The sequence below is a fragment of the Ovis aries genome, chromosome 18, assembly GCF_016772045.2.
Source record: "Ovis aries strain OAR_USU_Benz2616 breed Rambouillet chromosome 18, ARS-UI_Ramb_v3.0, whole genome shotgun sequence".
Taxonomy (NCBI): domain Eukaryota; kingdom Metazoa; phylum Chordata; class Mammalia; order Artiodactyla; family Bovidae; genus Ovis; species Ovis aries.
In genome coordinates this window covers 21,973,212-21,988,130 of record NC_056071.1, presented here as the reverse complement: position 1 = coordinate 21,988,130, position 14,919 = coordinate 21,973,212, and the positions used below count along the sequence as shown (strand labels likewise).

The 14,919-nt window shown below is 47.4% G+C and overlaps 1 protein-coding gene across 4 annotated transcripts in view; it reads right to left on the bottom strand.

The window, feature by feature from the left end:
* The window catches only part of PDE8A (phosphodiesterase 8A), a 148,572-nt gene extending 134,243 nt beyond the window's left edge, over nucleotides 1-14,329 (bottom strand). For 2 of the 4 annotated variants that reach the window (XM_012098500.3, XM_060401660.1), the window contains exon 1: nucleotides 13,716-14,329. In XM_012098500.3, the coding sequence (XP_011953890.2) occupies nucleotides 13,716-13,784 (69 nt within the window). In that variant the 5' untranslated portion in view covers nucleotides 13,785-14,329. Of the gene's footprint in view, nucleotides 1-12,573; nucleotides 13,095-13,715 lie in introns of those variants that run through there. The other 2 variants (XM_015101907.3, XM_015101908.3) reach the window with 1 other exon arrangement.
* Between the last annotated feature and the right edge of the window lie 590 nt (nucleotides 14,330-14,919).

Below are 14,919 nucleotides of genomic sequence, written 5' to 3'. Positions count from 1 at the left end.
GAGGCACCAAAGTTACACATAACCTAAGTACAGCCTTCTGTATGCTTGTACTTTGAATGGTTTCTAGATTACTTATACTACCTAATACTATGTAAATGTTACATAAATTGCTGGAAACACAATGTAAAGGCTATGTAAGTCATTACTACAAGGCAAATTCAAGTTTTGCTTTTTGGAACTTTCTGGATTTCCCCCATCACCCCCTCTCACACCCTCACTGGTTGAATCCCCAGAGGCAGAACCCATGGAAACAGATGGCTGAGCATATATGATAAAGTACAGTAAAGAACATACATGATATGCAAGTAGAGTAAGATGCTACCATAAAATACACGAGTTGGGGGTATACAAACTGTTTTGTTCACTGCAAAATTCCTTCAAGAATTTTGAGATATTGTCTAATGAAATGTTAGAAACACTAAATAATAGTCAACAGCTACAAGGCAGTCCTCTGGAGTGCTGGAATATTCTCTCCTGGTCTGGGTGGTCATTACCTGCAGCATAGATGGGTGCAATTCAACCAAGCCATACTCTAAGACTCTATATACTTTGCTAACTACGTTTATACCTCAAAAAATGTTTAAATAAACAGCATTCAGAATAGGACTTTAAAGCATATGTAATTAATATACTCAAAAAGACAACAGAGTACGCTCTAACCAAAAAAGAAAGAAAACCATGAATTAGCAGTTATAAAAAGCACACACCATAAATCTTGAACACAGAAACTGCCCCATTTAAAAACTCAATGGGCTAGATAGCTGAGCAGACCCTGAGGAATGAATCAGTGAGCTAAGAGAGTACAAAAACCTTCACAGATGACAGCATAGATGGGGAAGTACAAGTAGTAAAGAAACACAGCACAAAGATGTGCCTAGCGCCCATCGTGGGAGCAGGCTGCAGAAAAAGTGAGGAAATGGGGGAGTGACAATTCAAAGAGTAACAGCTAAATGTTTCCCAGAACTAATGAAGAACAAATAAAGAATAAAACTATGAAGAAATATCTTTAATTAGTTATTTAAAGTAACCTACATGAACGCAAGGAAACATACCACCATTTTAAGCGTAGCTATCTCCTGATTATGCAATTTAAGTGATCCGTGTCCTTTTTCAAGTTTTCTAAAAAGAATATTACTTTTGTAATGAGAAAAATAAAAGCTTACTTTTTTGTTTTGGTTTGTGGGGCTTTTTGTTTTCTCTTTCATTTTTAATTGGAGGGTAATTGCTTTACAATATTGTGTTGGTTTCTGCTGTACAACAATGTCAAGCAGCTGTAAGTATACATAGGTCCTCTCCCTCTTGAACCTCCCTCCCACCCCTCCATGCTGTCACAGAGCATGGGTTGAGCTCCCTGTGTTATAGAGTAACTTCCTATTAGCTATCTATTTCACATATGGTAATATACATGTAAACATGTATGAAATAAATCCAGAACCAAGAGACAAGAAAGGCTTTTCTAAAAAACTCCCCATCCTCTCTTTCCTCTGGCTCCTACCCTATGCTATGATAGTAAACCTGTTGCTGAAAGAAGTTACCACAAACTTGGGCAAGTCATTTGATCTCTTTAAAGTTCTGCTTCTTTTAGGTCTTCAACAGGGAAAATAAACGCTGTCCTTTCTACTTCATAGGAGTTTGGAGAACATCAAATGAGATAATGGATAAAAACTGCACTCAGTAAAATCTGATTTCTCTTGAGATCAAATAAATATTTCCCCTTTTAATGAAGATTTCCGTGGAGAGAAACAATTCTGAGACTCACAGTCCGAGAGAACAAACTTCTTGTTACCAAAGGGGAAAGAGGGGAGGGATAACAGGAGTTTGGGATTAGCAGATACAAACTACTACATACAAAATAAACAGCAAGGTCCTACAGCACAGGGAACTATATCCCCTAACTTGTAATTCACGACAATGAAAAAGGATACATACAAACGCATTCACTTTGCTGTACCCCAGAAACCAACACAGTGGGAAGCAACACAAAGTGCAAACCAACACACAGTGCAAACCAACTGTATTTCAATTTTTAAAAACACAGCACCCAGTCACCTGGACAGCACAGCACAAACGGAGGCAGGCTATCAGTCCTGAGCCGCAGACCCGGCCCGGAGCCCCTCGCCCCCTGAGCCCGCTCCACTCCCCAGCCGGCAGGCGGGCCTTCCCTCCCGTCCCAGAGCACAGCCTGCGTCCCAGACCACCTCGACCACCGCGCTGCCACACCTCGTGCCTGGCCCAGCACCACAGCCCCGAGTCACGCCCCACTCCCAGCTTCTCCTCGCGCGGCCAGTGCATCTTCCTCCTAAAACTTCATAGGCTATATTCATCCTGCAACCACAGTGTTGAGAATGAAGATGCTGAGGTTCAGAGGATGGACTCCGAAAGCCTCGACCTGGCTTCCAAGCCTCCCCTCCTGCCCCCATCAACTCCTCCCTGTGAACAGCCAACTCCAGCTCTAGCGCAGGCCCAGCCCCTCCGGCCTTCCACCCTCTGGGCCCAGACCAAGATCCCGCCTGCGCCCTGAACACCCACTCCACCCCTCAGGCGCCACCCTCACTTCCAGGTCAGAGGCCCCACCTTTCCAGGGAAGACTACTTCTGTCCTGAGGGCAGGGCCTCCTGCTTGGCTCCAGATCTTCTGTAGGAGGCACTCAAATCAACCTGCCAGTCATTTCAGTCCGTAAAATAAACTTTCTCTGCCTAACAATTTTATAGTAATTATTTCTCTGGGTTTTCTTTATAGTTTTAATATCTATATGCATGTGCATATCACATACACTCCTACATAATATACTGCTTAGCTATTAATCTTTAAAAAGGGTCACACTTTACAAATTCTTCTCTAAGTTTTCTTTCAACATTATTTTGAGACTGATCTATGTTGACACCTGTAGCTATAAGCCATTCATTTTTTCACTTGTTTTCCCTGAACTTTTTTTTTCCTCCTTTACTGATTGTTTTTTTTTTTAATTTTTTTAATTTTAAAATCTTTAATTCTTACATGCGTTCCCAAACATGAACCCCCCTCCCACCTCCCTCCCCATAACATCTCTCTGGGTCATCCCCAAGCACCAGCCCCAAGCATGCTATATCCTGCGTCAGACATAGACTGGCGATTCGATTCTTACATGATAGTATACATGTTAGAATGCCATTCTCCCAAATCATCCCACCCTCTCCCTCTCCCTCTGAGTCCAAAAGTCCGTTATACACATCTGTGTCTTTTTTGCTGTCTTGCATACAGGGTCGTCATTGCCATCTTCCTAATTCCCTGAACTTTAAACTTTTTCTTTTGTGTTAGGCTGTAGCCAGTTAGCAATGCTGTGATAGTTTCAGGTGAACAGCAAAGGGACTCAGCCGCACACATGTATCCATTCTCCCCCAACCCCCACTGCCATCCAGGCTGGCACCTAACACTGAGTTCCATGTTAATCCATCTATTTCCAAAGCCAAAAAGCATTCTTTTGCATAGTACAACTTATTCATCCATTATGTTGCTGAGGGACACCTTTGTTTTATCAAAAAGGTTGCTATTATCAATAAAAGCAATGCTCCTATGAACATTCTTGTACATATCTCAGCACACATGTATTTCTAGGCTTAAAACTGCCAGGTCACAGGGTCACATGTTTAGCTCTCCTTGGTAATGACAATGGTTTTCCAAGCAGTTGAACTGATTTACACTTTTACTTACACTGTTGAAGAATTCCTCAAAAATATTGTCAGGCTTTTAGAAGACATGGAAGCAACCTAAACATCCATCAACAGAGGGATGGATAAACAAGGTGTGGTGCACATATACAATGGAGTATACTCAGCCATTAAAAAGAATGGAATAATGCTATTTACACCAATATGGATTGGATCTAGAAACCGTCATACTGAGTGAAATAAGTCAAGACAGTGAAGGAGAAATATCCTATGATATCCCTTACATGTATAATCTAAAAAGAAACGATACAAATAAACAGGAAGAGACCCACAGACTTGGAGAACAAACTGATGGTTGTGGGGGTCAGGGGAGGCAGGGGGCGCAGGGGTGACTGGGGAGTTTGGGACAGACACACACTGATAGGTTTGAAATGGACAGCCAACAAGGACCTATTGTACAGCACATGGAACTCTACTCAGTGTTGTGTGGCAGCCTGGATGGGAGGGGGATCTGGGGGAGAATGGATATATGTGTATGTATGGCTGGGCCACTTCACTGTTCACTTGAAACTGCCACGACACTGTTAATCAGAGATCCCTCAATACAAAATAAAAAGTTAAAGTACTGTAAGGCTTTTAAACATTTGCCCATTCGGTGGGTATAAAATGTTATTTCATTGTGGTTTTAATTTGCATTTCTCCAATGAGGCTGACATCTTTCCACACATTTATTGGCCATTTGGTTTCCTCTTTAATGAGCTCCTTGTCCAAGTCTTTGCTTATTTTTCAATTAAGCTTTTTCTTATCTATTGTAGGAGTTCTAGATACAGTCTGAATACTAACCCTTCATTGGTATTAGGCATCTTTCAGTTTATGGTTTCCTTCCTTTTCACTCTCTTTTGTTGAGAAGTTCTTTATTTTAACCTAGTTGAATTTATCACCCTTTTCCTTCCCGTAAATGCTTTGCATAACTTATTTAGCGCAAACAGGAGACTGTTCTTCATTTGGGCTTCCCTGGTGGCTCAACGGTAAAGAATCCACCTGCCGATGCAGGAAGCACTGGGTTCAATCCCTGGGACGGGAAGATCCCTTGGAGAAGGAAATGGCAACCTACTCCAGTATTCTTGCCCAAGAAATCCTATGGACAGAGGAGACTGGTGGGCTACAATCCATGGGGTGGCCAAAGAGTCGGAGGTGACTTAGCAACTGAACAACAGAACCCAGAGACCATGATGACACATTTATAATTCCTTTTAATACAGTTAAAATGAAAACTTCAAAAAAGGAAGTTATATAGACAATTAACACATGAAAACATTCACAAAATGACTAGCCATCAAGGAAATTAAAATCAAAACCACAAGGACATATCACTACACACCCACCAGAATGGCTAAAATTAAAAGACTGATAACACCAAACTGGGGCAAGGATGTAGACCAACCAAACTTTCATTATACACTGTTGGCGGGAAGGTGAAACTGGGGAGCCCTGAAGAAAGGTCAAGCAGTTTCTTAGAAAGCTAAACATATTGGATAATAGCTATCTTATGACCCAGCAATTCCACTTCTTGACATTAACCCAAGAAAGATGAAAGTACATGCCCACGTAATAATTTATACCAAAATATTCATAGCAGCTGTACTCTTAATAGCCGAAAATGAAATGCAGGCCTAGCATCCATTGACAAGAGAATGAGTAAGTGAACTGTGATCCAGTCATACAACAGAATACGACTCAGCAAGAAAAAGCCACCTACTGACTCATGTGACACAGATGAATCTCAAAACTACTCTGCTGAAGCCTCGACAAAAGAATGCGTTCAGGATTCTACCTCTACGAAGCCTAGAATAGGCAAAAACAATTTATAATGGAAAAAATATAAGAACGTTGGTTGTTCATGGGTAGGGTTAGGAATGGAGAAGGAGCACAGAGAACTTTCTGGGGTGACAGTAATATTCTGTATCTTGACAGAGATTCTGCGTTACACAGGCATACACATTTGTCCAAAAAAAAAAAAAAAAAGAGAGACAAATTTTGAATTCTAGGTGATATGCATAGTAAAGTGTTTAGTAGTTAAGTATATTGATGTATGCAACTTACTTGGAAATGGCTCCAAAAATAAAACAGATTTCTGGGTGGATACAGAAATGATAAAGCAAACAAAGGCAAGTGTTACCTAGAGAATCTTGGTGGTGGGTACACATGTGAGAATTCTTTCAACTTTGCTATACGTTTGAAATTTTTCAAACTAATATTAGGGGAAAGATGAAAATATATTTTTAAAAGGAAGAGATTTGCTTCAAAAAATAAGCAGATACAGGGTTTCCCTGGCAGTCCAGTCCACACTGCCAACGTAGGTGGCTTGAGTTCGACCCCTGGTCGGGGAACTAAGATCTCCCAGGCTGTGCGGCACAGCCAAAAAAAAAAAAAATTAAATATAAGCAAATATATTTAAGCAAAGTTTGTCCTTGAGAAAGGTAACTGAAGAAAAAGATCAATCCTTGCATGTACTGGTGCTTTGGAATTTACAAAACATATGCACATAGACTATTTAAATGATCTTCACCAAAATCCAGGTATTCTGGTCTCATTTTATGCTTGAGAAAATGTGGGTCAGAACTTGCTAAATATCACACAGCTGGTACCTCACGGTGCTGGCTTTAAAAACAAACACCTGTGGCTCCTCCACTTCTCTTCTTTCCAACACACCTCACTTGGGAGCTGCTGTAAACCTCAAACGTGTGAAGACCACATGTAAACTGCCCATGGGCCTCCACCCCTCTGCGTGTCCCAGGAGCAAAGGACAAGGCTGAAGCAGTGCTGCACTGACGAGCAGGACATGAAAGGGAGATGCGCGTCGACAGGCAGTGAGCACGACCTTAATCGAAGGTGAATTTTCAACCCACACGGAATAAAAGCTGACCATCCTCGCCCTGTCCATGGGGGTTCTCCAGGCAAGAATACTGGAGTGGGTTGCCATGCCCCTCTTCAGGGATCTTCCCGACCCAGAGACTGAACCCGGGTCTCCTGCATTGCGGGCAAACTCTTTACTGTCTTAGCCACCAGGGAAGTCCTGGGGTTCTTTAAGCCCATCCAGAAAGTGTGGGGAAAGCTGAGCTTGCCTTCCCGTCTACACAGATGAAGCCTGTAGCAGAGAAACTCCAGCACAAGACTTGTCAAAACAGCTCTCTCACAAGATACTCCAGCACTCATCTTATAGAGCAGAGCAAAAGCAGAGCAGAGGGACGGGACCCAGGCACGTTTGCTCAACCCTGACACGGCCAGAATAAGAGGCAAAAGCTTTACTAATCACCCTGCGGATTAATCACTGGCTTCAGGGTATTTTGGCTTTTTGTTAAAGCATAACACACCCCAATAATTTCTGTTAAATTTAAACAGGTGAGATAGATCCATGGAATAGAAATAAAAGCACTTTCAGCCTTAGAGACGGGTGTATTTATCCAAACACCTACTCAGTGTGCCAAACGCTTTGGAAACTGTACTGAAACCAGTACATAGCCCTTGCCCTCCAGAGGCCTATCATCAAGCAGCAGGCTTGGGAGAGAAATCTGAGCCCATGAGAGCTATAGGGGAGGTCCCAAGAGTAGAGGAGAGTGCAAGCACAACCAAGGGCTCAAGGCAGGATGTGTATGTGTGGAACTGGGGGCAGAAGAAGGGGTGAGGGGCTGCCCTCCAGGCTGGCTCCTACGGAGGTCCTAGCTAAGGAAGGCTACCTACAGCCTGAGCAGGAAAGGGAGGAGAAAGCAGCCCCGAGGGATGCCTGCCGACTGATTATAGGAGTTAAGAGGGGAGATTAGAGGGCCTCACAGAATGCCTGATTGGAGGCATTACCTGGGACAGGGCCAAATATAGCTGCAACTTCCGCAGACACGAGAACCTAAGCTAGGGCTGGAACCAATCTCCCCAGTAAATCAAGACTTGAAATTTTCATAACAGATTCAGGATGCCTGCTTAAAGCCCAGGTGGTCCCATGATGCTCAAAGCTGAGTGGGAGGCCAGAGAATGGTGGATCTAACACTGGGAGAGGCGGTTGGTTATCAGAGCAACCAGCCAGGAGATAAGCACCAGGAACAATGGATTTGCATCCCTGCTTAACTGTCTGGCCCTGGGTGAGTTTCTAACCTCCACACATTATCTGCAGAAGGGAAATGACACCAGCCACCTCACAGGGCTGAAGAGAGATAAGGTCCACAAGGCATCCAGCAAGGTGCCTACAGTACAGGAGGCATCGAGGAAAGCCAGGTGCAACTCGGCCGAAGAGCTTGCACTCCCAGACCTCAGAGTCCAAGGCCTCCTACCACTGACCCCTGTGCGCAGAGAAACCAGGCAGGAGCCACCAACAGTGGACACACCCAAGGCTTACCCATGCGCCAGTCACCTTCTCCCTCTGTTCTCTGATTTCTTTTTAATTTTTAAAAATACTCTGTCCTTTAAGGCATTTTAGGTAATTCTCAGATGACCCCCTCACCCCATGGCCTCACATCCCGAACCATCCCCTACGGAAGAACCCAATCCAAACAGGCAAGCAGTCCAAGGGGTCGCCAACATCACAAGACACTTGACAGGGAACGTTTGTGCCAGAAGGGGCCGAACACTCACTCACTTCAGAAGGAGAAGGTCAAGGCCCGGCTGAGAGTAGGTCTGAGCTGACAGAGCTGTGACCTTCATCACATCACTCTTTTACAGTCATGATGGTAATGACATTAAGCACTAAAAAAAAAAAAGTGTATAATACAAAGTATTTTATGTATATAATAGGCATCCAAGAAAATTTTAAAAGCAGTTATCTTTATAGCCAGGCTTAGCGAGATAATGAGATTCTATACAGCAAAAGGCATAAGAACACAAGGATTAAAGAACTCAGAGCCCATGAGCTCAAGATAAAATTCTAGTCACTTGCTTCAGGAACAGAAAGTTGGATCCCATTTTCTCAACTACACTTTTACAGGGAAACTTTCAGTAATTTATATAATCTATAATTCAAGGGTCAATGACCCTACTGGGGGGCGGGGGAGGAGTGGGAAGAGTGGTCACCCAGGTCTCACAAAAAGAAAACTTCACTTTCTTTTAGGGAAATATAAGAGTTGGATTAATCCACTCTGTATATTAACAACAGACAACAAATTTTACTCCAGAGCAAGGAAACACTAAGAAACCAGCAAATTTTGATGGCCTAGGGTGATTCATGTCACCAGTTTTATGGAGGATGGTGGGCTGGCGGGGAAAAGGAGGGAGAAAGGACTAGGAAGAAGGGGAAGGTGGTAAAAACCAAGAGAAAACTAGGTGGAAGGAAAGAAAATGACACAGCAAATACTAGAGAAGGACAAACGGCGAGTCAGCCTGAGAGCTGACGGCAGTAATCCCTGGTTAGAGGTCAGCGTTGGTCGCGCTGTTACCGGTCACCTCTGTGTACTGCTCACCCGGCCGCGCTAATCCTTAAGTCTTCACAGGGAAATCTGGGCTCACCAGAGTGAAGATGGATTATTTCCTGGGTATAAAAGCGTTAAAAGAGGAATACCAGACCCTTCCAAAAACTCAAGTCTAAATTCTACAGCCTTCACTCTAGTTAAAACTAGCTTCTATTTCTCCTTTACTAGGACTGGCTGGATTTTCCACTTCTAACAGTCTAGTTCACACAATTCTCCAATTTAACCAATGTCTGTGGAAGGCCTACGGGGTGGGGGTGGGTGGGGGGGAACAGCAGAACAAAACGGAGGGGCTGCCCCTTCACAGGGCTGATGAGTGACACAGCGGGAGGCGCGGACCCACCTTTAGCTGTTCCCTGTGGGTCTCCAAAAAGGGAGGGGGGGGGGGGCAGAAGGTCTCCTTGGACACTCCCGCCCCCACACTCAGATCTTTCAAGGGCGACTCAGAGTCCTAGCCAAGGAGAAGGAAAACGGAGTAAATCTAAAGACTGACAAGAAAATATTAAATGTTACAGTTAAAGTGCACCCTGATTCAAAACAAAACAAAACTCTAAGTGTTCAAACTGAACACTGCATTCATTATCTGTAACCACAGAGACTATAACTCCTGAAATGAATAAACAGCCAGCGTATTTTTAGTAATACTTAAATGAGTTCATAAAGATGAGCCAACCTCCTGTATTACGAGATCCTGAAGTACCTTTGGAATCATTAAGAAGCAAATTATATTTATTGAGTTGTACTGTTCAGTATATTTCTTGCACTTTGAATACTGGTTATCTCATGTGAGGAGTCATGACTTAACATGTGGCCTGCCTCAGATATACCTCAATAAATGGGCTCCATAATCAAACACGTTTGGGAAGTGTTGCACATTCTAAACACGGCTTGGAGGTTCACAATGTGTTTTAGGAAACTAAGTTTTCTGACAAATCCTGTATTAAAGAAATCTGACAAATTTAGCCTGAGCCAGTATTTCCCAAACTAACTTGACCACAGAAACTTTATTCATTTAATACTTATTAATGGTCCACAAACTGCTTCATGGAACACACATGGGATACACTACAGGTGCGTGGGACGCACTGCTTAATTACTCTGAAAATGCAACTGATTACCAATCTCCCAAGCATTCTGATGAACTGGTGTTTACTACATGGTATAGAAATACAAAAACTTCCCCAGTGAACTTCTGACTGGAATTCACTCAATAAGCTGACTTACTAGATTTTAATAAGAAGTTATTTTTTAATGAGCTAAAATGGGATCTTCGTATGTTTATATAAGGGAATTCACTGTGTAATAATTTGACTTTGCTACATTGCTGAAAGCTTATCTTCTCTAAACATGGGTTTTTAAATTTCCAGAACATACTGAGTATCTTAATTTCAGAAGATGCATTCCCTTAAAGAGAAAAATAGTGAATTAAAAATATGCTGATATTTACCTCTGCCCATCACTTGACAGGGCGCGACCTGGTGACTAAACCACCACCATCACTTGATTTGGGCTTCCCTGGTGGCTCACTAGACAGGCCTAATTACAAACATCTGTAACTGAGATGTGGCATCAACATGTTGGAGTTCATGAATAACAAGCATGGGACTATTAATTCTGTGGCTGTGGTGTTATTTATAATTTGGCTCCTCCTCTTGAAAAACTAACCTTAAATCCTGCACCGGAGGTTTTATGGAATCCAATTCCAGCGGCTGAAAAAGTTTCATCATTCCGTTAACGACAAAAATCAAACTCAACATTTATTTAGCACCTATTATATGCATGCCACTGGATTAAGCACTGTAATGATGAATGTATTTTTCTGGGTCCCCACTCAAGACGATGGTCTGACAAGACTCTTAGAAACTCAGGGGTCCTCCTGACAATGTGGGTGGCAGAGAGCAAACTGCTGCACTGGAGATGCTTACAAGACACCTGGGTGAATTTAGGACATCCACAACTGCCCCCAGTAGGCCAATAAGACACAAGACTTCTTGAAAAGCTACTGGTGTTAACTAAAAACTTACTAGTACTTAATGCAAGATAACCAATATCAGATCTGGGTCAAAAACTTGAAAGCAGTTAAAGCTTCGCTGTTCAACTTCACCTGTGTAACACTTTTAAAAAAAAGAAAAAGTCAGTTAGGTAGCTTAACCCACAAGCATTACAACGGTATTAAGTGCAGCTTAGGTAAGTAGTTCACAACCATCACAGGGTTCTTCAATGACTCTGTAGGACTCCCAAATGCGATGAACAGAGTGAACCTGAATTTTCAGAGCGCGTAGCAGAGGGGGAGAGTGTTGCATCTACGTTATGCAACACTGAAAAAGACTTTTCACTTTCATGTAGAAAAAGTATGATGACTGCTGGAAATTTAAGACAGAAAATGAATCCATTTCTAACCCTCTAACTGGAAGATCTAGCAATAAGCAAGAAAATCAAGACAATTCTACAAATGACACAGCAGCAGAGACTGATGAGCCTCAACAATCTATACAGCCGTGCATACAGGAATATTTCCCCCTAGATTAATACACAAACAAAAGCATGAATTCCAGCTCTAAAATTTCAAATCAGAGAACCAGAAAGCGTCTGCAGTCTGTCTTCATGAACTTTTTTTCCTTTTTAAAAAAAGGAAAAACACCTTTCCTTTAGAAAACCTTAACAAAGACGAAGCCCAGAAACTTTGGCAAAACATAGCCAAGGCAACAGGCGCTGGAGAAGACACGCAATTTTACAAAGTTACCAAATGTCCCAGTAAGACTGGTTGATAAATTAACTTCGTTCTGCTGAACGCTTCAAAAACTGCGGTTTTGATAGTATTTTCTAATTACACAGGCTTTAAGAACAACATGTATGCTAATAAACGGGGACCTCAAATACATGTGCAATGAAGCAAAGCTGATATTCCAGATTACATTTTAAATAGTCCAAAGAAAATGGAAAACTGCAACTGCAGGCTTGCGCAAAGCCCAAACCGGGAAAACACAACTGGGCGGCAGGGTCCAGTACCCCGGCTTCGCAGGCTGGCCGCCCTTCCCTTCCACCCGGAGAACCAGAAGAACAAAGTTCACACTGACTGAACGTTCAGGGTCGCGCCAGAATATCGAGGGGAGGAGGAGGCGTCCTCCGCACCCGCTGTCTGGGTAGGGAATGGATTCAAGCGCCTTGGTCAAGTTCACGGCGGTTCCTCGCCCCAGACGGCGCGACAGACATGCCCCGGGAACCGACGCCGCGGTTCAGGGAGCGTCCTCCTGAACAACTCGGCTAAGCGGGGCCCCCAGGACCGGGGTCAATCCTCCTCCCGGCGCCGCCCCGGCCAGGACGGTCCGCGGGCGTCCGTCAAAGCCGGGAGAGAGGGCACCGCGGCCGAGGACGGAGCCGCGCCCGGCCCTGCGGGAAGGCTGCCGCCCCGCGGGGCCCGGGTTTCACCGCGGACCGCAGCCCCGGAGCCGCCCGCCCGCCCGGCGCCCCTTTACCTTGCTGCCGCTGCCTCCGCGAGGCTCGGACTCTGCGAGGCTGGAGCCGGGGTCCCGGGTCGAGGCGGCCGTCTTCTGGCCGGGTGGGAGGCTCGGCCCGCCGGGCGGGAGCGGCGGCGCCGCGGGGCCCGGCACGTCCTCGGCCTCCTTGCCGCCGGGATACACCCCACGGCTCTCGGAAATGTGGATGCTCGGGGCGCAGCCCATGCTGGCGGCAGCGCCGCGGACACGCTGGCGGGCAGCCGCGATCCGGTCAGTAAACGGCCCGCCCGGCGCCTCGGGGCCGCCGCGTGCGCCGTGTCATCTCCGCCTGGGCGGGCGGCGGCGGCGGCGAGCGCGGGTCTCCCGTCAGGAAGTGCGGCCGCCCCTTTTATCGCGGTGCGGGCGCGGCGGCGGCGGCGGCGGAGGCGGCGGGGAGGGGGCGATGGGGCGGGCAGCGCACCGCGGCCGCCCCTCCGAACATGCCCTTCCAGAGGAGGGAGCCGCCGGCCGTCTCCCCTCACATCGCCGCGCTCGTCTCTGCCGCGCCGCGCTTCCGGGGAATTTCAGGGGAGGAGATTTGCGCTCTCCCGGCCCGAGAGCCGACAAGTCCCCGCCGCGCGAGCGACGCCGCCCTCGCCGTGAGGCGGCGCGACCCCCCGGGGGAGGTGCGCTCCCGGCTACGCCCGCTCCGGCCCCGGAGGCGCTGTGGCCGGCGCCTCCAGAGGCTCCGGGCTCTCACGTCTCTCCGCCAGCCGCCCCACGGATAAATGCCCTCCGAGGGCTGGTGGCGGAGAAAGCTAGAACGGTTGAGCGGTGCAGGCCGGAGGAATCCCGCCGGGACAGCAAGGCCGTGTCCACCCCGGGAGGGACGGAGGGACGCGGACCTGAGGCCGCGCCGTCGAGAAGCGCTGAAGCGGCGGCGCTCGCTCAGGAGCTGCGGGCGGCGCGGCTCCGGCTCCGGCTCCGGCTCGGTATTCCGGGCCGGGTCTTGCCGGCAGCACGCCGCGCCCAGCCCCCAGCGGTGACCTCCAGCGGGTGCTGGCGTCAATGCAAAGCAGCTGGGGTGCCCGCCGCCGCCTCCCGGCTCCGCCCGCCACGGAGCATGCGCGGCCACGACGGGAGGGGCGCGCGGCCAGGCTGCGGGAGGGAGAAAGACTTACCCATGGCCGCACGTGGTCACCCCCGAGCCAGTGGTCTCTGATCTCCGGCCTGTGGCCACTAAAACCCATACCTCAGGGTTCGAATCCCGGCTCCGGAACTTAGCAGCTGTGTGACTTCGATCAGGGCCCTGTCTCTGAGCCATTCAAGAGCCAGGAGGGGGAGGGTGGGGGGTGACGGGTGTTACTGACTCGGGCTCAATCCGTGTCCTCGCGTGCCAAGATCTGGAGCCCTAGGCCCGCCTACACCGGCGACTGGGAGGCTGGGATGACAAGAAGCCACATTTCGTGGCAGGCTGGGGATGCCGTCCTACTCGTCCTTAACCAGAGGAGGCCTGTGATGACGCCAGACGCGTTGGCAGAAGGGCACCCCACACACATCGCCACCCGCTCACTGTGTGACCTTGGGCGAATCACTTAGCCTTTCTGTGCTAGGTCTCCTCCCACGATCAACTGGAGAGTGGCACCCCTGGGTGTGCATCACGTACCCTGGAGCTGCCCACCTCGGACCCACCCTCACTCCCGCCCCTCTCTCCCTGCGGCTCGCGGTCAGCCGAGACCCGGCACGGCTAGTCCCTTTCCTCTGCCGCCGTCCACACCTTTCCTAGCGCGGCCCTGGAACGACCCTGAGGTGCCGCCCACTCCCGCCTTGGCCCCGGCTACTGTGAAGACCTGGAGGGGTATTCCGGGCTGGAGTCCCTGCTGCGGCGCTGGCACTGCCGCAGAGGCTCCAGCGCTGGGTTCCCTGCGGCGGCTCAGGCTTCAGGGTGCTAGGGAATCTAAGATCCACAGCCCCCGCGCCCTCTCCAGCAGGGATCTTTAGGGCCCGAGGTGGGCACCGGGCAGTTCCCCAAGGGCAGCAGAGCAGAAAGGCCCGGTAACCGGGGAGCAGCTTCCCTCTACCGGCCCTCTTTACTAACCTAGCTGGCCCAAGCCACTGGCACATGACTTATATTATCAAGTTCAAGCACATTTAGCAATAATCATAATACCCTCCCTGCCTTATAAAAATACCAACGGCTCAATGACGATGTCTTAAAAGACACAAGGGAAGATTTTTACTATCACCAGTAATTCTACCAGCACTGCAGTGTTTTCTGCCTCAGTGCTCCTGGATTTAGAAGGTAATTTTTCCAGGCAGAACCATGACTCTTCTAAATAAAGAGTAATTGGTGAAGAAAATGCTTTCAACCATCAGAGAGTTTGC